This window comes from Nycticebus coucang, chromosome 5, assembly GCF_027406575.1.
Source record: "Nycticebus coucang isolate mNycCou1 chromosome 5, mNycCou1.pri, whole genome shotgun sequence".
Taxonomy (NCBI): Eukaryota; Metazoa; Chordata; class Mammalia; order Primates; family Lorisidae; genus Nycticebus; species Nycticebus coucang.
In genome coordinates, this window is record NC_069784.1 from 112278043 (window position 1) to 112303756 (window position 25714).

The 25714-nt window shown below is 35.9% G+C and overlaps 1 protein-coding gene across 5 annotated transcripts in view; it reads right to left on the reverse strand.

The window, feature by feature from the left end:
* Positions 1-2922: 2922 nt before the first annotated feature.
* AHI1 (Abelson helper integration site 1) overlaps positions 2923-25714 on the reverse strand; it is a 233237-nt gene continuing 210445 nt past the window's right edge. For all 5 annotated transcript variants that reach the window (XM_053591642.1, XM_053591645.1, XM_053591643.1 and 2 more), the window contains 3 exons: positions 18674-18732; positions 8028-8127; positions 2923-3615 (listed from right to left, as the gene is read on the reverse strand). In XM_053591642.1, coding sequence (XP_053447617.1) covers positions 3613-3615; positions 8028-8127; positions 18674-18732 — 162 coding nt within the window. In that variant the 3' untranslated portion in view covers positions 2923-3612. The remainder of the gene's footprint in view (positions 3616-8027; positions 8128-18673; positions 18733-25714) is intronic.

A 25714-nucleotide genomic window follows, 5' to 3' on the forward strand; every position in this document is an offset into this window, starting at 1 on the left:
ATGACATGTATTTATTCATAGTTGGACCACTTTGACCTCAGTGATAACAGCAGAACATGAATTACGTAAGCTGTGTGTATACATGTTATATATATATTGACACTCCTTTTTTTAGATGGAGAAATTAACATTGTAGGTTCTTAGCAGGACTAGACTCCCCAACTTTTCAAGACAAAAAACATCTATAATCTATAATCAATATGAATTTGAGGTGTTAGAAGAGCAGCTTTAGAAAATAGAGTGCTTGCAACATATGCTTGATGTAGATTTGAAGACAATTAGAAAAATAGCATTCTTTGTGTTTACAAAACAAATGTTTTGTTATCCAGTTCCCGCCTTAGCTTAAAGTATTTCCTATTCACCTTAATAATTAGAGCAGAAGGATATGATGAATGAAGTACCTCATTACCAAGTTTGCTTCCTGGGTCTCTGTAGAGAGTAGCTGTCTGCTTTTGCCCAGTTAGTTCATTGTTAACCCTAAGTGATGCTGACATGCTGTTCTCCTGGGATAATTGGGTCCATCCATAGACTGAGTTCTTCAGTCAACACAGCCTTTTGATTGACGTGCTTCTTGATGTTTTTATTATTTCTTATATGACTGGAATGGCGCCTTTTCGGTTCCTTGAATAAAATGTTACTGTACATGTAATTAGTTTGATTCTATAGAACCTGTTTCTTAAGGAAACATAATTATAATATGGAGTAAAGACTTACTGAAATAATTATGGGATAAACAAACAATCAGTTTAAAACATTTTTTTTTTTTACTAGACTTACTTTATTTAGGTCACTATTTCATTACAAACACATTAGACGTTTCTCGTCTCTCAGTGTTGTCATAGGTACATTCCAGATGCTTCTTTACTTACTCTTAGTGTGCCATAGTCTCCGACTACAAGCATTTACTGGCTTGGTCTCCACAGCAACTGAGACCAGTGCTTCAGAGATGGCCCAGTGGAGTCTGACTGGTGTGTGCACTTGGACAAGTTACTTAACCTTCAGAGCCTTGGCTGTTCCATTTATAGAGCTGAGAAGATTTTATATATATCATGGATTTGATGTGAAGAGTAAATGAAGTTATGTATGTAATGAAGTGAAGATGTGGGGAATATTTTCTGTAGTTAAGTTCAATTAAGTAGAAATCAACAAATATATAGCTTAACACTTTTGGATTGTTTAAAAATGTTCCAGTAACTTACTCAGATGTAAATCATTTAAGTACATATAAAAATGTAAATTCACAAATTCTTGTTATAGTTTGCAAAACTGTTTTAAAAATAATTGTGAGTTATTATATCACTAAAGTGACATGTGATAAGAAGTCATAAAATGGTAAGTTATTTCCCAGATAGTCTGAACTTCTTAAAGAAAAAATGTCTTTATTTAATAACACTTTTCTAATAAAAATAAAATTAAGGTCAAGTATTTGCTTTTATGTGATAGAAACTTTACAAAATTTCAATAGTACCAAGTGTTAGCCATTTAGAAGCACTGATTTCATTTAAAATGTGCATCTTAAACATAAATTTGCACTGGGTAAAAAATTTCATGTTTTAAAGCTTTTGAAAATTTGGCTTTTATTCTAGCTTTGAAAATCCTATTCTTAGTACAGTTTCAACACTGAAGAAGCCTTAATCTGTAAGATAGAATTGAATCAGTAATGGGAAAATATGTTTCTAAGAATAGCTTAAAATATTAGATACAGAAGTGCCAAATTATTAGCTGTCTGGAGAAAAGAGATGACATGGGATGAGACTCAGTAATTTCTGAATATAGATAAAACAAACTTAGTTTGTTACTAAGACAATGCCAAAAGTCATCAAATGGATTCTGATGTCTGCTTTTCTGCTTGATTATAATCTAAATCTATTACTTGGAAGGCACTGGTATGATGTTCCCCACCCATCTAATCTCAGAGTGTGTGCTGGAGACTTTTTATTAATCTATTTGTGAACACAGCCCTAGTCTTACTTTGTCAACATGACAAAGGAGGAAAGGACTGGGATTTGAGTAGAATCAACTTTTTCTAGTGTTTGCCCCAACAGTTATTTTTTGTCTTCAGTGGTTGTGAAATAAGAATAACCCTTTATTTTTCACATGAATTGAAAATTGAGACAGAAAATGCAAGGCCCTCCCTGACATCTTTTTCATTTGTTTAGATTTAAAGTATTTCTGCAACCTGTTGAAAGTCTTTGTGATTAAAATGTAAATCAGAGAATCAACATTTATCTCAAAATTATGAACTGATACTGTAAAGAGACATTTTTATTTTAAATTACCAAGTGCATTCACAAAACAGAAAAAACAACCTTGTGCAAGGATGACTTAAATTGACTAGGCCCGGCTGTATGTGAAGCACAGATGTATGTGTCCAGAACAAATTTCTGCACTGACAGCTGCAGGCTTCAGGAATCATCAGTGCCAGTCAACACTTTCGAAGAGGCCTTTTTCAAAAGTTCTACACGGAAGGGACATGTTTACCAATTTTTATGCCTCTACCACATGTGCAAGGATAAGAGCTATACATGTTTTTACTAAAAAAATCTCTATTGTCGGGTGTACATCTGGACAAAATTTACACCTCAATGCCCTGGCACAGTTTTTCTCACTTCTTATTTTCAAGGGATCAATTATTTAATTTGGAAGATAAGTTTTTCTAATTTCATATTAGTTTTGACTTTCTTAGAGTTTAATATTTTATTGACAGACTTATCATATAGTTAAGAAAGGAGAAAAGTAAAAACAAAACAAAACAAAATAATTTCCCTATTATAATATTAAAGTTTAGAACTATAGTCACATAATAATAACATTGTTAATCTGGAACTAAAGAAATACATAATGCAATTTAACAATTTAAAAACAAATATTAAAAGTAAAATACATATAAAATATAAGTCTATACATTGTTTATATGCTTAAATATGAAGTGCCTTTTTTAAAAAGTAAAAAAATTTGGAACACTGTTGCCAGTCCAGCCAAACATCTGTTTTAATGTAAGTGTATCAAGTTATATACATGGTTAATTTTTAAGAAACACTAAATTTTAATTCAAAAAGGCAAATTGTTTTCTTTTAATGTGTTTGATACTGGAACCTTTTGAATACACAATATTTTAAAGCTGCTTATCTTTTAAATAAAGTTAATTTCAAAAGCAGACACTTCATATTCTGAGCATAACATCACACATATAACCATATTACAGAAAAAATAATATTAAACAATTACTTAACAGATATCCTAACAATGCAAACACTTTTAATTCACCTTGTGGAGTAGCAGTTATGGTTTATTCTTTGTTAGTTTTCCAACACTGGTAATTTTGATGCAAATATAATTACTTATATTAGTAAATAATATAAGTACCAATACTTGGACCAACAACTATCACAATGGTGTATAACATTTAAGTTCAAAGGTCACATTGATTTTTCCACCCACAACTTGCCTTGCTTCTGATTTTTCTAGAGACTTTCCTAAGAATGAGAAGAAGTGGATCCTTCCTTTCTTCCTTAGCATCTGAAAATTCTGAACTCTGAAGAGAAATTCCATTGAGTTTAATTTGTCGTTTCATCTCTGCATTTGGGTGTCTCTTCATTCTTCTTCAGCTCTTTACTAGGGAGAAAAGTACACAAAATGTACTTAAAAAACTTGAAACATCTTCTGGCTGCAACCAAATCTTAGCATTACCAGGCAACAGTGGAGGTAAAATGCAATGCAAAATGCAAACACACACACACACACACACACACACCCCAAGTATAATAATTACCTATTTTCTGGTTTGCTTCTCAAACATACTGTTAACATCTATTTGTATCACTAGAAGTTGTTTAAGGCCTGCTCCAGCATTGACAAGTTAATATAAACAAAAAAGAAACATACTTCCTAAATATAGACTAAGAACTCCAAACCATGAGTCATTTTTAGAAATTAACAATAGGCAATCAGAGTACATAAAGTTCTTCATTCAATGGAAAAATAATTGTCATGAATGATGCTTCAGGGGTAATAACTGGAAAGAATATATATCATTTTATTAAACAATATTCTTACATTTAGTCTATGGCTGTGTCTACTTTCATAATTAGGTTATTACATTTTTCAAATCAATCAAAAATGGTTTACCTCATTTTTCATTGACTAAAATAGTGATTAAACTATGGTTCTAGATGCAGATTTGATTTCAAACAGATTATACCATTAATAAAAAACAAGAACAAACAGGCAGATGAAACAAGATATGCTTCCTCAGAGACCAGATAGTAGGTGCTCTGCAGCTCGTGGGTACCAGGTAGGTTGAACCTGGAATTTTTCAATGCAGTTATTCATACAGCACTGATGAGTTCTGGACTCACACAAAATGTTACTGTCTTTTCTCTAAACAGAAAGGGCTTAATACTTGGTTGCCCTTAGAAAACAAAGTACAGCTTCAGATGATGGCAATCTGGTCAAGGGAGCATTCAACTCCATCGCTCACTCATGAGGAAAGTGATGGCTGGCAAAAAGGACTAGGGAATACCCATGCTTTGAGGAGCAGGCCCAATCTTAAATAAATGGTTATGCTATCTTTCCATATGAAAATATTTACACAGGAGAGGAAAAGTTTCTTTGTCAGTCCATGTTTCCTGATTTTAAATTTGTTAAATGATGCTATCCCTAGTAAATTTATATGATATACAGAAGCCCTAACGTATATTCAAGTTCATGAAAACAATTGAAGTTGAGTCTAAAATGGTACAGAGATAGCCAAGGTATAATATTCATTAGGGGCAAAAAGTGCCATTTTTGCTCCTGTGTTTATATAGGAAAAGTATGTAGAACTTGATCCAATTGGGGATTGATGAAAATGGGCAAGAAAGTGGTAAAAGTTCAAATGAATGCTGAGCACACGTCATACAGAGACCTATGAACTCTTGCAAAGGGCAGTGAGGATGGCCAAAGGATCTCTGGGGAAGAACAAGATAAAACAAAATGAGTTCACAGTGGTGGGAAGACAAAAAGAAAAACAGAAAAGGGAAGTGGGGAGGAGAACAGCTGGAAATTAGTGAGATGGATCCTGCACGTGCAGAAGACGTGGGACAAGTTAAATCAATCAGGTGGAGACTACAGGGTGAGAAGTAAACAGAAAAGCCAGAAGGACCCTCAGGAGAGGGAAACCAGAAAGGAATTCAACCAGAAAAAGCTGAAGTAGGTGGCAAAGATAGCATCTTTTAGGGAAATGATTCAGACTAAGAGGAAGAAACACACTGGATAGAGAATGGCAAAGGCAACCAGTGAAGGGGAGAAAAAGGACAGAATAAAGGGAAGAGGAGCAGAGACGGTGAGGTGCACACTGAGGACAACTGGCCGCACAATTCTGTGAACAAGGAAAGCTAGTGACACACTGGCACGATGACACTGACAGCAGAGGAGTCTGAAAGCTAAGAGAGATTTGGAGATTTGCTGAAAGAGGGAGGGGCGGTCACCTAGCTGAAAGACAAAAGAATAAACTCCATTTCTTCTCTGAGGTCTCTTCTCATAATATCCTCATAAGCTAACAGAGGGAGAGCATAATAAAGCAAGTGTCCTTTTAAAAGCTCTCACAAAAAGAGAATGGAAAATATGTGTATAGGTTAGTGTTTGCATGTATGTTATATGTGAAGAGTTAAGATTCACAAAAATTCTAGGTCCTATCTCATAAGAAATTCAATCCAATAAATATTCCCTGAAGGTTTACTTTTGTGACCAGACACCAGGATACGTGGTGGAGTGAAAAACTGTGAGCACTGCAAGTATTTACCAGCTAATTAGAGCTAACAGATAAAGCAATGAGTAACAGAAATAATCCTGAACTTGGAGCCAGAAGATCAAGTTCTAGTTCAGGCATTTTGTGGCTGTGACTCTGAAATCTTGGTTTCTTGAAATGTAGAAATATAGTAGAACATCTGTAGGTTGACCACCCAAGGGATTGTAACAAACTGGTCAACATACAGAGGTGGTTCCCATAAGGAACGAGGCCTTTGGTACATGTGGTGCATGTCCAGTCTATGAAAATTAGGTCAAACTCAAGGAGGTGGCCAATGTACAAATGTGGTCAGCTATGAGGTTCCACTGTAATAGGCCATATTAGAAAATTTCTAAAATTATTTTCATTTTGAAAAAATGATCAACTTGCACACACATGTTGTGTAGAAAAATTAGACAATATACAAAATAAAATAGAAGAAAATCACTATAACCTCATCATTCAACTACTGACACTTCTAATGCATTTCATTTTTTATGCACATGATATGTAAACTATTTTATAATCATATTTTTCTTTAAAAATATATGTCTATAAAACTACTTCTATAATATATAATGAATAATCAACATATGATAACTTACTATATACATGTTTCAGAATTTAATCAATCCTTATTTATAGAAATTGACTTATTTTTCTTCTTTTTAAAAAAAATACTGCTTGAAGGTCAGGCATGGTGGCTCATGCCTATAATCCTAGCACTCTGGGAGGCCAAGGCTGGTGGATTGCCTGAGTTCACAGGTTCGAGACCAGCCTGAGCCAGAGCGAAACCTTGTCTCTAAAAATAGCTGGGTGTTGTGGTGGGTGCTGTAGTCCCAGCTACTTGGGAGGCTGAGGTAAGAGAATCACTTGAGCCTAAGAGTTTGAGCCCATGGCACTCTACCCAGGGCAATAAAGTGAGACTCTGTCTTAAAAAAACCAAAACAAATGAACAAATAAAAAACTGCTTGGAAGAATAGTATTTTTAACAGAACTTCTCTATGAATGCTTGAATTTTTTTCAATTTTTCTTTCTTGAAGTCAAACTTTCAGGTCAAAAGATATGAATATTTTGAAAACTTAAAAAAAAGTATTACCCAACTACCCTCCACCAAGAATGGATCAATTCTATCTATTACCAGAAATGCATAAGGGAATGCACTTCCCCATATGCGCATCATCACCAGGTATCACAAGTTTGGAAGCTTGTTGTCATTTTATGAGAGAAAAAACACCATCTCATTTTTTTGTTTTAATTTCTATTAATTTGATTACTGGAAAGTAAACATTTTTCATATTTGTTGCCATTCATATTTAATCCTTTAATAATTTCCTTTAAGACTGTCCTCTGCACACCCTTTGTCAATTTTTCTACTGCTGTATTTATTCTTCTTGTTGATTTCTTGGAGCTTTTTATAAGAAATTCCTTTATAAGAAATTCTCCCCTATCCCAGGTTATTGATCATTTAAAAAGTTTATGGAATTCTTTTTGAAACATATATTATTTTAAAATTTCTACTATTTAAATCTAAAAATCAGTTTCATAATGTTTTCTGATTCTGACATCAAGGTTGAAAAGTCATTTCTTGACCCAAGATTATATATTCATGTAGATGCTTTCTGTATAGATAGATTTTATTTTTTATAATTACAATCTAAAAAATACTCAGGAAAACTTTGAATCTCACTCCTAGAAAGTGACAAATTCATATATTTGGACATGAATAGGGCTATAACATTTCCCTTTGAGCAGACAACCTTCACATCTACCTAACAGAGAAGACCAGGCTTCTGACAGGCTTCCTCTGCCTTTCTTATAGCCTATGGTCTATCAGAAAACACCGTCATTCACACACATTTCCCCACTGGCCTGTCTCAGTGGGAAAAGTGGCCCACTCCTCTTGTCTTGAATTTGAACGCTCTGGATTTCCGCAGGCCGCAGGGATTTACCTCTTGCCCCTATACCTCCAGTGGCTCACTTCTCAAGTGGTTCTTTCGGTTTGTAAATGTTCTTGTCATTCTCCTCCTTATAAAGATAATCTTTATATCCTATGTTTTCCACTAGTTACTGCCCAGCTTTTTCTTTCCTTTAAAGTGTAGCATTTTTGGAGAATAAGACTCTTTTGACAGTCTTTTCCTTCACGGCTGGAGAGAGTCAGATTTAAGTTTCTAGGCCTCTCCATCAAAACTACCTTCCCCATGTTCTAAGTCTTTTCCATTGCCAAAATGGTACAACTTTCGCCTGGTTTTCCTCTTACCTCTGTTAGGGTAACTTTTTGGCCTGTTTGTTCACTCTTCATCTGCAAGTTCATTATGTGTCCTCGGTCCTCAGGGCTCTGTTCTTTGCCCATTTCAGAACTGTAGGTGAGAAAGACCAGAAACAAAGAGGCAGTCAGAAAGCTGGTATAATCCAAGATGAGGCTTTGATCTGGGAAGGGGCAGTGGGAATAGGAAGAAGGATAAATGGGAGGACGTGTGTGAGAAAAACAGTTGGCAGAGCTGTATGAGTGATTATATATGGGGGTGAGAGATATGGATTGCTTACTACATGGATTAACCTTTAGCTGGTTGGGCATGGTTTATCCATGATGAAGAAACAAGAATAAAATATATCATCTGTCTCAGAAAAAAAATGCCTGGAAAAAACCAGAAAGTTATGTCATCTCAGATGGAAACACACATATAGACATATACACGTAAAAGCATAGGACATTCACTCAAGGAAAGGGATGAAGAAAGTTTATACATAAGAAAGATGGGACATCTTGGCGAGTGGAATGGGCAATGTAACTTTCCAAATGACTCAACAGCAACAGTAAAATATAAAACAAATGTTTCATGAATGGGTGTGTATTAGTGTACTTTTTGTTAGGAGGGGAAAAAACCATAAAAACAATACAAAAGAGGGAAAACTGAAGAACCCAAGACAACATCTTCTCTTTAGGACGTTCAGAGAAGGTAGGAAGCATTAATAGAGCTTAAAAAAATGCAAGAATTTCAAAATCAGATAATAAGGACTGAATAGAGATTCTTATGGACCAAACTGTACTCCCCGCAAATCCACATATTGACACCCTAACTCATAATGTGACTGTATTTGAAGATAAAGGCCTTTAGAGAGATAATTAAGACTGATTGAGGCTATAAGGGTGGTGTCCACGTTCAGTAGGACTCACGTCCTTAGGAGCAGATGAAATCAGTGTGCAGGCACATTGTGCCTTATTGGCAGATGAAATGAGTGTGCACTTGTTCTCTCTCTTGCACTTGCATGTGGTGCCCATTCTCCCACACGTGTGCATACACAGAGGCCGTGTGAGGATATCGTGAGAAGGAAGCCATGTGCAAACAGAAGACAGGCCTCCCCCAAAAGCAATCCTGCTGGCACCCTGATCTTGGCCTTCTAGCTCCCAGAGCTGTAAAAACAAATTTCTGTATTTTAAGCCAGTGATTTTCAGCTGGTGGGCTGTCAGAAGATCTTAGGTGTGCACTGAAAATTTTTAAAAATCATTAATTAAATATTTTTGAAACAAGTTCAAAGCATAGTAAGTATATTCTTTTTTTTTTTTTACTTTTGTTTTGATCAACATAATTTAAGTGTAGCGTGAGATAAAAAAGATTGAAAAACACTGGTTTAAGCAATGAAGTCTGTGGTTTTCTCCTATGGCAGCCTAAACAGACTAATAGAGAGATACATAAGTGGAATGATGTCAGATGACTAAGAATGAAAAGGTCAGAAATTCAAAGAGGAAAGGACAAATAAGTACATTTAGAAAGGAATAAAATTATGAGACAACAAACAAAAGGTTAAGCTCTGAAAAAAAAGCACTGATAATTTATAATCTTAATCTGTCTGAAGTACAATCTTTTGCCTTATCTCCAAGGAATCTATGTTCTAGCTTTAAAGTAAAACCTCAAATGTCTGTGGAGGCCAGGGTAATGAAGCGAACAAAAGAAGCAAATCAGGAATAATGCAGCAGGGATTAATGGACTGTGGCAAACTGGAGAGGGGATGACCCATCTAAAGGGGCATTCCACCCTCTCAGCTCCATGTCACGGAGACCATGAGAATGTGGAATGTGGTCTAGAACTCTTTCAAGAGAAGTCAGAAATCTGCATTTCTTTTATGTAGATTTTTAAAAAAATATTTGGACAGTTAATAAATTACACCCACCCCCCACATGTGCAGTGGACCCAACCCAAGTGATCAGGCCTGCATCTGGCTCACCAGCCCTGATTTCTGATCCCTGCTCCAGTCACAGATACTTGTTGGTTTTAGGGTGTCCCATGCAGTTCTGTACCTTTGTGCCTTAGTTCCTGTTATCCTCTGACCTCTAGATCCTTCTCTTGTTCACACTGTCTCTGTATGATCTTTAAGACTTAAATGTTGTCTTATATCTTTGGTTTTCCCTGACTACTGTGGAAGGTGAGACCATAGCAATCCTTTCTCCCTTTAGCTATTACAATCCTCTTTCTGCCTTTATACACAGTGTATCGAAAGGCTACCCAGAATGAATGAACTTTTGGTTGCAGCCAAGGGACCAGCTTTATCTCTTGTCTAAACAACCAAACAAAGGGAACAAAATATAAGAAACAAATTTTAAGATACCGAATCATAGGCAGTGAAGGATAATGATCCCTGAGAGACTGAAAATAAACAAGATGGCACTTTGAGAACTTCTAGGCCAATGCACAGGAAGCCAAAACCCCAGTGAGCCGGGTGGACCCATTTGTGAGAGCTGAAAGTCTGGGGAGACCAAGGTGGATGCAGTTCACAGTGACAGAGAGGACAGAGAGTTTCCTAATGAGAGCCCTTCAAGATCCGCAAAACGTCCCCCTCAAGTATTCAGTGGAGAACTGGTGAGTATCCTTATCTGAGGACATTACCCAAGGCCCAGAGCAGTGCTATCCCCACTAGCAAAAACAGAAACTGACTCTGAGGAAGCCCAGACATTGGACGTATTAGGCAAAGATTTGAGACCCACAATGAAAAATACATTCAAAGAACTAAAGGAAATCATGTCTAAAGAACTAAAGGAAAGCGAGAGAACAATGTGTCACTAAATAGAGAATATTAATGCAGAAATAGAAATTACAGAAAAAATACTAAACCTTCACAAATTCTTCTAGAAAACTGAGGTAGGAATTCTTCCCAATTTGCTTCATGAGGCCAGCATTACTCACACCAAAAGCAGACTAAGATCTTATAAGGAAACCAGAAAACCATTATCCCTGATGAACAAAACTCAAAGACTTCTAAATAAAATTTTCTCAAATCAAATCCAACAATTTTTATAAAGGAAAATACTCTACTACTAAGTAGGATTTATCACAGGAATGTAAAACGGTTAAAATTTGAACATCAACATAATTCACTATATTAATAAATTAAAAAAATCATATGATTACTTAATAAATATAGAAAAAGCATTTGACAAAAGTATAACATCTATTCCTGACAAAAACTTTCAGCAAACTAGAAAATGAAGGATACTTAATAAAGAGGATTTATAAAAACTTACAGTAACAATGTACTTAATGGTAAAAGACTGAATCCTATTCAATTTCCACATGATAAAGAACAAGAAAAAAATGACTACTCTCATTATTTCTATTCAACATTGTATTGGAGGTTTCAGTTAGTACAATTAAGGCAAGAAAAAGAAATGAAAGGCACTTAGAATGTGAAGGAAGAAATAAAACTCTTATTTGCACAGTAGTATGGAAAGCTAGATGGCATCTACTAAACAGCTATTAAAACTAACAAATGAGTTGGGGCAGGGCCTTGTAGCTCAAAGGAGTAGAGCGCCGGCCCCATATGCTGGAGGTGGTGGGTTCAAACACAGCCCCGGCCAAAAACTGCATACCCCCCGCCCCCCAAAAAAAAACAACTAACAAGTGAGTTTAGTAGGGTGGTGTAATATAAAAAAGGATTCAACAATCAGTAGTATGTGGTATTTCTGTAAACTACCAAAAAACAATAAGTTAAAACTTAAAAACAGTACCATTTTCATGTGAAATATATAGGAATAAGTCAACCAAACACTTATGTACTTTATGTCTCAGACCTATATAGTGGAAATTAAGAAACATTACCAAGAGAAATTAAAGAAGATGTAAATAAATGGATAGATAGCATGTTAATGGTCAGATGACTGGATACTGTTAACATGTAAATTCTTCTCAAACCAATCTATGAATTCAATACAATATTAGCTGGAATTCTAGCAGGCTTTGCTATAGAAATTGACAAGCTGATTCTAAAATTCATGTTGAAATAAAAAGGACCTCAATTATTATGAATAATTGGTCAAACAAACTTTGAAAAGGACAAAATTGAAAGCGTAATATTGATTTCAAGCATATTATAAAACTACACAGTAATCAAAATAGTATAAAGATAGAGTAATAGATCAATAATGGGTAGTCAGAAACAGACCCATTATATACAGACAACTAATTTTCAAGAAAGGTATAAAGGCCACTCAGTTGGGAAAGAATTTTTAAGGTGTGTTTTTTTTTTGCAATTTTTGGCTGGGGCTGGGTTTGAACCCGCCACCTCTGGCATATGGGGCGGGAAAGGATTTTTAATAACTGATGCCAGAACAACTGGATATTTAAAGGCAAAAAATATAAAATTGAAAATTATAAAACTTCTTTAAGAAAATATAGGAGATAACTTTTGTGACCTTGAGTGACAAAAGTTTCTTAGATTATTACACTAAAGCATGATTCATTAAGAATATAGAAAAGTTGTACTTCAACAAAATAAAAAATTGTTTGCTCTTCAAGAGCTACTGTTAAGAGAATGAAAAGATAGAGACTGGGAGAAATATTTGCAAACCATGTATCTGATAAAGAACATATTTAGAATATATCAAGAATTCTCAAAACTTAATAAACAACCTAATAAAAACGGGAAAAAGATATGAACAAACAGTTCACTGAAGAAGCTATATACATGGAAGATAATAAGCACGTAAAAGGTTGTTCAAAATCTTTAGATGGTGGAGATATGCAAATTCAAACCACAATGAGATATAGCTACGTGTGTTAAAATGGCTACAATTACAACAACTGATCATGTATTAAGAAGCATTGGTGAGGAAGTGAAACTCTCATACACACTAGTAGGACTGTAAATTGGCATAATAAGAAAACAGTCTGGCAGTTTCTTAAGAAAAGCATAAGCCAACTATTTGATCAAGCCATTATACTCCTAGGTATTACCCAAGAAAAATGAAAGCAGAAGGACGCCCTTATAATTTGGACTCAACCTGTATAAAAAAAAGGTATGTAAGTAAAATATGTGTACTCCCTAAAATTCTGAAATAAAATTAAATAAAATAAATGAAAGCAAAGACATGTATACAAAGACTTGTATATAAATATTGATATTAGCTTTATTTGTAGTAGCCCCAAGCTGGAAACAATCTAAAGGCCTATCAACAGGTAAAAAAATAAACAAACTGTTTAAAACTCTACAAAGTAAGACAGAAACAGATCAGTGATTGTCAGGGGTGAGGGATTAGGAAGGGAAGAGACAGGAGGGCAAAATTACTAAACAGCATCAGAAGTCTTTTGGGGACATGAATATGTTAATTACCTTAACGTGGTGATGGTTTATGGGTACATGCCTATCTCAAAACTTGAATTATATACTTTAAATACATGCAGTTTGTTTTATATTAAGTATATCTTACTGAAAGTGTTAGAAATATATACATATACACAAAATCTGACCTCTTCTCACTAACTCCCTTGTTTCCACGCTTTTTTAAGACACCGTCCTCACCTGGATAATTTCAATGTTACCTTAATTGGTCTCTGATTCCACCCTTGTCCATTAATGTCTATTCTTATCTCAAATGTAGGAAGGATCCTCTTAAATTGTAAGTCACTCCCTTTGTTTAATGGCTTTCTATTTCATGTCACTCCCTCTGTTTAATGGCTCCCTATATCACTTAGTGTAAAAGCCAACAACATCTTACAAAGATTTACAAGGTTTTGTTACTTTCTCTGATTTTGCTACTCTCTCCCACTTGCCTGTACCCACTCTGGGCAGCGCCTGTGGCTCAGTTGGTATGGCGCGGGACCCATATACCGAGGGTGGCGGGTTCAAACCCGGCCCCGGCCAAACTGCAACCAAAAAATAGCCAGGCGTTGTGGTGGGCGCCTGTAGTCCCAGCTACTCGGGAGGCTGAGGCAAGAGAATCCCTTAAGCCCAGGAGTTGGAGATTGCTGTGAGCTGTGTGAGGCCACGGCACTCTACCGAGGGCCATAAAGTGAGACTCTGTCTCTACAAAAAAAAAAAAAAAAAAGAAACACCCATCACTTTCCTGATTTTGAGGAGCTTGGTATCCTCCTGCACCAGGGCCCTTTGCAAGTGCATATTCACACCACTTGTTCGCAGCCTCCTTCCTCTCTTCTCAGTGAGGCTTTCTCTGAACTCCTTTTGAAAATTGCAACCTTCACACTTCCTTCTCCTAGTCTCTACCCATGCTTTTCTCCATAGCACAGCACACATCTGATGCAATTATACATTTTGCCTGTTAGTAAATAAAATTTAGCTCTTTATGGCAAGGATTTTCACCTGTTTACTGTTGTATCCCCAGTGCCTAGAATATTGTGTGTGACATGGCAAGCGCTCAGCATATCTGTAGTAAACAAATGACTTTGCACTATCCTCCTTCCACCCTGAGCTTGCCTACAAAATACACACTGTGTATGTGTGTCACTGCATTTCAGTGCTTAGGACAGCACCTAGTACAGAGAACACTTGGTCATCATTCTCCCAATTGGACTGACGATGTCATTGTCACTCACCTTGAAAGCCTGTTTCTGATCTCTCCTCTTTATAATGGCAGCATCAAGGTCTAGCACAAAACTAAATTCTTCATAGGGACAAGTGATAATTGCTCAGGCTCATATAAAAAGCTGGAAAAATACAGCAAGGTATATTTCCTAGCCCCACCTTCCAATCATATACTGCTCCCCAAACAGCTCTTTTAGAGGCACAATCTCTATCCTGTTTTTTTCTTTCGAGGCAGAGTCTCACTTTGTTGCCCTCAGTGTGCAGTGGCATCACAGCTCCCAGCAACTTCCAGCTCTTGGGCGCCGGCCACAACACCTGGCTATTTTTTTGTTGCACTTTGGCTGGGGCCAGGTTTGAACCTGCCACCCTTGGTATACGGGGCGGGTGCCCTACTCACTGAGCCATAGGCGCCGCCCTCTATCCTGTTTTTTTCCCCAATGTGAATCTCCAACCGTAACCACTCCTTAGTTAGTCTCCTCTCTTCACTGCTGTACGCTCCTTTAGTCTGAAAGGCATGCTTCTTTCCCATTTTACCTCCAAATACTCTCAAAGTGTTAATGCTCATCTGAAGCCTTACCTCCTCCTAGAGGCCTTCTCTAGACACACATGCATACTCTTCCTGCTTTCTCATTCTGCTCTCTTCCGTAATTACAATTTGCACCATACCATTTTGCACCTAAATATATAATGTTACCTTCCAAATGCTTATTTCTATTTTCTTGTCTGACTTGCAATACTTCTTTGACATCTCTCAACACATCAAGCTCAGTGCTGAGAACAGTGATGTCACAAACACGACAATAGATGATTTTGATTTCAGAAATTAGGAGGGAGGGTGAGAAAAAGGTTGCAAAATGAATAATCAAAGTAAGAACTTAGAAAAAAAGTTGCAACTAACAGGTTATTTTAGGAGAAAAAGGTGGACTATAAACTACCTCTTCATGAAGAGAAGGAGAAATGAAGGAGTCTAGAATAGGATTATTATAATAAACATCAGAAAAATATATAGTGGAGGAGCGATAAGACATGTGAAATGTCTACACACAGCTGTACTATATAAAGAAGAGATTTCATTTGTTCTTTCAGTTCATATTTGAATGTTTATAACAAAGGACTTCAATATGATTGGCCATCTGAAGTAGCCTCTCTCTGACCAAAGCTGTTAATGAAATAAAGCATGCTGTGTTAAAAATAACAAAATTCAATATGGAATATGTTGGTAACTAGGGAACATTAATACTACTTGTTAAGGATAACATATGTATAAAAGCTTCATCATAAACTCTGACTTGGGCAGCAGACATTAAGTGAAGAACATCCTAGGGGCATGAGGTACAAGGATGAAAGTTTAAGACTTTCAGAAAATACCTCTGTTAAATTCACCTATAGGTGTTTCTTCTTGCTATCTTAAAAAGAGAATGTAGCTTTAATGAAATGTGTACATTGCGCAGAAGTGATGAAAATTTCTCAAAATAAGGAATAAAGGACAAGAAATTCAAGTGGAAAGTGGTCAGAGGCAGTCTATGTGCCTCATCTATGTATTTTGGCTGAGCAGCTAATAACCAATGTTACAAACAAAAAGGCAGGGCTACCAAGTCACAAAAAAATTAGCCTCTGTGCGTTTACCTGGGTATAACAAACTCATGTAAGTAAATTAAAGAAATGAATTCTACTAAAGAACAGTAACTTAAAAAAAAATTACTCCTTTGTACATACTGGACTATACTGTTTCCACTATCAACTTGCCTATAAGTTTTCAAGTCCTGAGAAGTCTATTTTAATTCGTCCTTACTTCTAAGAAATTGTTAAGTGTAGGGAAAGCCCCTAAGAGGTTTTAGTTGAACTTGGACATTTAGACGTATCTGAACTTCTCATAAAACATTTTTTTAGAAGCATCTTAAGTGCTATATGCTCAAAAAGAGAAGCTGAGATGTTTTTGAGGCTTTACTGAGCTTTATTTAATCTGGAGGGCATGGCACAGATCTCAATATCACCTGAAAACAGGGATCCAAAACAGTTAGAATGAGGTACATGTAGAAGATATTTTTTCATTTGTATAATATTAAGCAAAAAGTTCTAAAAATTCTTATAAAGCACATTCAGAGACACTGATAGCATGTTCCCATAATTCTTAAACGTGGTCATTTTCTTTGTTGTTGAAATAATCTGTTCTCATTGTTTTAGTCTATTTTTTATATGTGTAATCTATTGTTGAGTTTAAGCTTCTGAGGATGGGTGACTATATTATCTACTATGTAAAATTTTAATTTTTCAGAGATTGGAACTAAAAACTTATTTGGCGGATCTAACAAAAACTAAGACGTGAAAGACGTGGGATATATGTCTGTACCGTATGACAAGCTTAGGGAAAGCAAGGAAAGAAGACTACACTGGCATCAAAGGATTGGGTTCTGGTACTGGGTCTGCCACATACCACAGGCAGTGATTGGAGACAGCCACAGTCCTTCTGATCTTATTTCTCCAGTTGTAAAACAGGAGTCAGAGTACTGGTCTGCCTTTCTCCCAGGGATATTGTGAGAATCTAATGTGAGAATGAGTGAATGCATTCTTAAGCAATACAGGCTTCATACAGTTATGTGATTATGAATAGAGTTTACCTCTCAAAAGAAAAAAAACTTAAAATGACACCTTACTAAGGAGCCTGTGAAAAGAAATAAACAAAAGAAACCAATAATCTGGGAATCAGGAGATTTTGGTGTTGGCCCAAGTGCTGACATAAATGTGCTCAATGAAATTTGCACAGGGTCTTTTCCTTTAGTTTTCTCAACTAAAAACCAGAAGGATTATAGAAATAATGTCTAAGGTATTTTCTAGATCATGTTTCTGTGACTCTTTTAAAAATTATGCTTGTCATCTAGGCATGGTGACTCAGACCTATAATCCCAGTACTTAAGGCCAGAAGTTTGAGACCAGTTGGGGCAAAACAGCAAGACCCCATCTTTACAAAAAACAAAAATAAAAATGAAAATAAAAATAAAAAAATTAGCTAGGCATGGTAGCATGCACCTGTAGTTCTAGCTACTCAGGAGGCTGAGCAGGAGCGTCACTTTAGTCCAGAAGCTCCACGTTGCAGGAAACTATGATTGTGTCACTATACTACAGCCTGAGCAACAGAAAAAAATGTTTGCCTTTCATCTATAGAATGAAATATTGTCTAATGAAATGCAATATAGTTTCATTAGCTAATTCCTGCAAATTACTGTCATCTGAATCAGAATTTTTGAACTGCAAGAGACATACTGTCTTTCAAAATGTCAAAGCATATAATAGGGTTAACTTGAACAAATATTTTCCTGAAGGAAACTTAGCAGGGATTGTGTGTGTCCATAAGTGTGTAAGCATGCACCTATCTGTATATGTGGGGACAGCATGGTGGGACAGGAGGGCACAATACCTAAGCTGTTCAAGGTTGTTACACTCATGTTATTATTAGTAATGTAGTGTGAATATGAAGCCTGGACTTAATATTAGGTCCAAGAGAGAGTTTGAAATTAAAATTGAGAAATGTCTTGCGAAGGTTTGGTTTTAATTTTTTTGAGGTAAGAATGATTTTCTATTTATATATTAAGTAACAAAAAGTACTAGACAAAAATATAAAAACCATCGAGACAGCTTTTAAAATAATACCTTAAAAGAAATTACTCAAATATAATAGGTTTTTGTAGAAAATATACAATGATGATGCTCTGGGGAGTAGCTTTTTTCTTTGATGCTTCAAAATAGACATTCATAATTTTATTTTCAGTTTTTTCATATACCATTCAATTGTTTTCAGTTAATGTTATTTCAAAATGTTACTTGAACAAACATAAAGGACAAAATAGTTCCTCTACAGTTACACGACATTATTTTATTTAATATTATTTCTTAAACTCTGTAATAATATATATTCTCAAAGTCCAACTATTAAAATATTCTTTGTTAAATTAGCTGAATTATTAAAAATCAGTTATCTGAATTTTAACTTACAGTAGATAGTGTTATGAAAAAGCGAAATGGAGAAATTAGCCTTAAAAAACACCCAACTCTTTGTCACCACAGATTGTTCAGGAGGAGATATTTATTGCTTACTGTGTCTTAGATTCTGAGCCCCGTCTGAAGTCTTGGGACTTGTCCTTATTGACTGACTGCTGTGGAAGAAGAAGAAAACAAGGAGTAAATAAAAAATGAGAGAAGACAACACAGTCAATATTAACATGCTAAAAGCTACCAACCTCATGAACAATCTCACAAGCCATCTTATGGAAATGGAAAAAGAAGAACAATCTAAGCCTAAACTCAGTAGAAGAAAAGAAATATCCAAAATCAAATCAGAGATCAATGAAATTGAAAACAAAAGAATCATTCAGAAAATTAATGAAACAAGGAGTTTGTTTTTTGAAAAAATAAATAAAATAGATAAACCATTGGCCAGACTTATGAGGAATAGAAAAGTAAAATCTCTAGTAACCTCAATCACAAATGATAAAGGGTAAATAACAACTGATCCCACAGAGATACAAGAGATCATCTCTGAATACTACCAGAAACTCTATGCCCAGAAATTTGACAATGTGAAGGAAATGGATCAATATTTGGAATCACACCCTCTCCCTAGACTTAGCCAGGAAGAAACAGAGCTCCTGAACAGACCAATTTCAAGCACTGAGATCAAAGAAACAATAAAAAATCTTCCAACCAAAAAATGCCCTGGTCCAGATGGCTTCACACCAGAATTCTATCAAACCTTCAAGGAAGAGCTTATTCCTGTACTGCAGAAATTATTCCAAAAAATTGAGGAAGAAGGAATCTTCCCCAACACATTCTATGAAGCAAGCATCACCCTGATACCAAAACCAGGAAAAGACCCAACCAAAAAGGAGAATTTCAGACCAATCTCACTCATGAATATAGATGCAAAAATTCTCAACAAAATCCTAGCCAATAGATTACAGCTTATCATCAAAAAAGTCATTCACCATGATCAAGTAGGCTTCATCCCAGGGATGCAAGGCTGGTTTAACATACGCAAGTCCATAAACGTTATCCATATTAACAGAGGCAAAAATAAAGATCACATGATCCTCTCAATAGATGCAGAAAAAGCATTTGATAAAATCCAGCATCCTTTTCTAATTAGAACACTGAAGAGTATAGGCATAGGTGGCACATTTCTAAAACTGATTGAAGCTATCTGTGACAAACCCACAGCTAATATTTTACTGAATGGAGTAAAACTGAAAGCTTTTCCTCTTAGAACTGGAACCAGACAAGGTTGTCCTCTGTCACTTTTACTATTCAACATAGTGCTGGAAGTTCTAGCCAATACAATTAGGCAAGACAAGGAAATAAAGGGAATCCAAACGGGAGCAGAGGAGGTCAAACTCTCCCTCTTTGCTGACGATATGATCTTATACTTAGAGAACCCCAAAGACTCAACCACAAGACTACTAGAAGTCATCAAAAAATACAGTAATGTTTCAGGATATAAAATCAATGTCCACAAGTCAGTAGCCTTTGTATACACCAATAACAGTCAAGATGAGAAGCTAATTAAGGACACAACTCCCTTCACCATAGTTTCAAAGAAAATGAAATACCTAGGAATATACCTAACGAAGGAAGTGAAGGACCTCTATAAAGAAAACTATGAAATCCTCAGAAAGGAAATAGCAGAGGATATTAACAAATGGAAGAACATACCATGCTCATGGATGGGAAGAATCAACATTGTTAAAATGTCTATACTTCCCAAAGCAATCTACCTATTCAATGCCATTCCTATCAAAATACCAACATCGTACTTTCAAGATTTGGAGAAAATGATTCTGCGTTTCATATGGAACCGGAAAAAACCCTGTATAGCAAAGGCAGTTCTTAGTAATAAAAATAAAGCTGGGGGGCATCAGCATAACAGATCTTAGTCTGTACTACAAAGCCATAGTGGTCAAGACAGCATGGTACTGGCACAAAAACAGAGACATAGACACTTGGAATCGAATTGAAAACCAAGAAATGAAACTAACATCTTACAACCACCTAATTTTCCATAAACCAAACAAGAACATACCTTGGGGGAAAGACTCCCTATTCAATAAATGGTGTTGGGAGAACTGGATGTCTACATATAAAAGACTGAAACTGGACCCACACCTTTCCCCACTCACAAAAATCGACTCAAGATGGATAAAGGACTTAAATTTAAGGCATGAAACAATAAAAATCCTCAAAGAAAGCATAGGAAAAACACTGGAAGATATTGGCCTGGGGAAAGACTTCACGAAGAAGACTGCCATGGCAATTGCAACAACAACAAAAATAAACAAATGGGACTTCATTAAACTGAAAAGCTTCTGTACAGCTAAGGAGACAATAACCAAAGCAAAGAGACAACCTACACAATGGGAAAGGATATTTGCATATTTTCAATCAGACAAAAGCTTGATGACTAGGATATATAGAGAACTCAAATTAATCCACATGAAAAAAGCCAACAATCCCATATATCAATGGGCAAGAGACATGAATAGAACTTTCTCTAAAGATGACAGACAAATGGCTAACAAACACATGAAAAAATGTTCATCATCTCTATATATTAGAGAAATGCAAATCAAAACAACCCTGAGATATCATCTAACCCCAGTGAGAATGGCCCACATCACAAAATCTCAAAACTGCAGATGCTGGCGTGGATGTGGAGAGAAGGGAACACTTTTACACTGCTGGTGGGACTGCAAACTACTACAACCTTTCTGGAAGGAAGTATGGAGAAACCTCAAAGCACTCAAGCTAGACCTCCCATTTGATCCTGCAATCCCATTACTGGGCATCTACCCAGAAGGAAAAAAATCCTTTTATCATAAGGACACTTGTACTAGACTGTTTGCTGCAGCTCAATTTACAATCGCCAAAATGTGGAAACAGCCTAAATGCCCACCAACCCAGGAATGGATTAACAAGCTGTGGTATATGTATACCATGGAATACTATTCAGCCATTAAAAAAAATGGAGACTTTACATCCTTCGTATTAACCTGGATGGAAGTGGAAGACATTATTCTTAGTAAAGCATCACAAGAATGGAGAAGCATGAATCCTATGTACTCAATCTTGATATGAGGACAATTAATGACAATTAAGGTTATGGGGGGGGGTAGGAAAAGCAGAAAGAGGGAAGGAGGGAGGGGGGTGGGGCCTTGGTGTGTGTCACACTTTCTGGGGGCGAGACATGATTGCAAGAGGGACTTTACCTAACAATTGCAATCAGTGTAACCTGGCTTATTGTATCCTCAATGAATCCCCAACAATAAAACAAAAAAACAAACGAACAAACAAAAAAAAGCTGCCAACGTCCTGAATGAGGAAGGACTATGCCTGCTTAAAACAAGAATGTCTGTGCTCATCCTGAGCATGAGTATGTTTCAGGATAACATATTTACTCCTACGGAAAACCAAGGAAGTAGTTCTCTAGACAGTGTAAGGATTCTTTATAAACAAAGTTGGCTCTCAGATGCGTGGCAAGAAAAGTCGGTTGTGAATCAGTTTAAATTAATCTCCTAACACTATGTGGTATATACCTTAAGCTCTAAATTTATCTTTTAAAACTGCATCTTTCCTTTGTAATATTTTTAGTATAGTCTGTATTTTTATTGTAATAATCAAGATTTTGAACTTGAAAGCTCTTCAAGTCTTCTACAAAATGTGTTCAGTGTGTTTTATTAATGGCATCTGTGTGAGGAAAAACACATTAGTAAGCACGTTCAGCAGTACCAAACTATACTGTTTTGGATGCTTCCTCTTAGAATTTAGAATATGAAATTAGAATTTGAAACTCTAAATGAGTCTTCAGAATTTTTAACTCATTTTTTAAATGAAAGTATACTATGGGAAAAGAAGAAAAAAAAAAGAACAAGAAAAGAAAAGAAAATAGTGACTAATTTTCACATAAATTGGTTTTAATTCTGACCCAAGTATATTACTTAAACATTAATTTTTAACTCAACATGTTGATATGTTGTTTAGGATATTGTATCTTCATTTCTAAGTGAAGTATGTTTGTAGTTTCTCCTTTATAATAATACATTCTCTCCAACTTTAATATCACGTGTATTCAGATCAAGTAGAATAAAAAAAAAAGAAAGTATACTGTGGGAAATTGAGTTTGATGTGACACAGTATATTATAAATCAAACCAATGTTGCTACAAAACAGACTGCAATTTTTTTTTTCCTGGTTTAGTTTATCTTTTATTTGGTAAAAAACACATAACATAAAATTTACCATCTTAACTGTTTTTAAGTGTACAGTTCAATAGTGTTAAGTATATTCATCTTGTTGTGAAAAAGATCTCCAGGACTTTATTAAACAACTGAAATTCTGTACCTATTAAACAATTCTCTTTCATCAATCCCTCTTCCCCTAGCACCTTGTAACCACTATGTTACTGTTTCTATGAATTTGACTTTGGACACCTCAGATAAGTGAAACTGTACGGTATCTGCCTTTTTAAAAGACTTATTTTTTAGGGACAGAGTCTTGTTCTGTCACCTGGGTCAGAGTGCAATGGTGTGATCACAGCTCACTGAAGCCTCAAACTTCTGGCTCAAGTGATCTTCCTCTGTCAGCCTTCTGAATAGCTGGGACTACAAGTGTGTCACTGTGCCTGGCTAATATTTTTACTTTTTGTAGATGGGTGATGGGTGCACACGCGTGTCTCACTCTGTTGCTGAGGCTGGTCTCAAATTCCTGACCTCAAGTACTCTTTCTGCTTCAGCTTCCCAAAGTTCTGGGATTATAGGATGAGCCACTACACCTGGCCCACTGTACTTGTCTTCTATCGCACTTAGCATACACATGTCCTCAAAGTTCATCCGTGTCATAGTATGTGAATGCATTTTCTTCTTTTATAAAGCCGAATAGTATTCCACTGTATGAATGCATGACATTTTGTTTATCCATTCTTCTGTCAATGGGCATTTGGGTTGCTTCCACCTCTTGGCTTTGTGAATAGTACTGCTATGAACATGGATGTGCAAATACCTCTTCAAGATCGTACTTCCAGTTTGGGGGGTATAGTGGGACTGTCATATCATAGTTCTATTTTTAACTTTTTGAGAAACCAACATACTCTTTTTCCATAGTGATTACATCATTTTACAATCCCACCAGCAGCATGCAAGAGTTCCAATTTTGAAGTGTTGTGTTTTTATCTTGCATTTGTTTGATGACTAATGACGTTGAGCACTTGTTCACATTTCTTGTTCATTTAGATCTCCATTTTTATAAGGTGTCTGTTCTGGTCTTTTGTCAATTTTTCTAATAGCTTGTCTTGATGAGTTCTTTATACATTCTAGATACGAGCTCTTTATTGGTTATATTTGTTCCAAATATCTTCTCCTACTCTATGATTTCCTGACTTGGGATCACCTGGTTTTCCATTGGCCATGGGGGGAGGGCCCAGGAGGATGGGTGGTCTGACGGGACTCCCATCCTCCTCATCTCCAGTCTCTTCCCACTCCTGTAATGGGGGCTGCTGCTGTGGCGGTAAGTGGTGCAGATTCTCCTTTCGCTTCGGCATAGTGGCTGCGGCAATGGCTGCAGCGGGAATTTCAAATTTTTTTTTTTTTTTCTTTTAGAGAGAAATACATGTAATGGAAAGAATAACATTTAACATTCACAAAGAAAGTATAAATTTTTATGTTACATTTTGAATTACATACAAATGAAAGAGATATACCTTATCTTCTTTCCTTTACAAAGATCGAGAAAATGAAACAAAACAAAAAAAATGAAATGAAAGAAAAGGAGCACACCCTTCTCTTTCAGTCTTGAGTAATTACTGCCTTTCCCAGTATTATCTCTATTGAAGATTGTTTTGCATTTTTAGATTTACTCCTTCATAATCAGATTTCTGCAAGGTCATTCTTCAGCAAGATGTGGCACTGAACATCCTTAAAAAAAATATTGTTTTCTTATCATAAGAGTTTCAAGAAGATATTATACTTTTCTGGACCATAATTATGTGATTGTTATTCCTAACTGTATAGCTTTAAATCAAGCATACAACACAAATATGAATAAAGAACAAGGCTCGGCACTGGTAGCTCAAGTGGCTAAGGCGCCAGCCACATACACCAGAACTGGCGGGTTCAAATCCGGCCTGGGCCTGCCAAACAACAATGACAGCTGCATCCAAAAAATAACTGGGTGTTGTGGCAGGTGCCTGTAGTCCCAGTTACTTGGGAGACTGAAGCAAGAGACTAGCTTAAGCCCAGGAGTTGGAGGTTGCTGTGAGCTGTGATGCCACAGCACTTTACTCAGGGTGACAGCTTGAGGCTCTGTCTCAAAAAAAAAAAAAAAAATAAACAAAATAAAAAAAAGAATAAAGAATGAGCAGACTTAGTGGTGAAAGCTGGGTGGTATGGTAAGTGACCCAATTTGGTAGAACAACAATAGAACCAATAACACCTTGACTTTCTCTGCCAGTGCACTTTATCTGATTCAGTTAAAATATGTTTGGGGAAAAAGCACATACACATGGAAAGTTTCAAATTCCAGGACTAACTCAGACTGCCCTCACCCAACAGACCAAACAAGAAAAGAAAATCATTAAAACCTTACTCAGAAAGCATCAACCATAAGGAAAATCCTTCAGTTTCTTCACAGATTATGAAATAAATTCTAAACACAGCAATCAAACTAAAGGTAAGATGTTGTATCTTTTACAAAGTCTAAGTATTATTTATATCTCTTTGCCCATGGCAAGCTTGGCATCTTACCATAAATATATGTATAGTGTATATAAGAAACTTGACAAAATTACTAGAATTTTTAAAAAGAACTCAACATAACAGCTCTAATCAGAAATTCTCATCAAATTGAACCTATTCCATAGAGATTGAGGGGAGAGAAGTGATCCTAAATTATATATATCACTGTTAAGTGAATGTTACCATTAATTATTTGTTATGACCCTGACAAATGAGTACCTACATATTGCTGTATGCAGGTCTTGCCAATCCTGCTTGTAATAAGTCTGTTCATATGAAATGAAATATGTCCTCAGAAAGTTTGTCTTCAGTAGGTTAAACATTGTTCCTGCCATCTGTCTTTCCTGCTGTATTAGTGCAT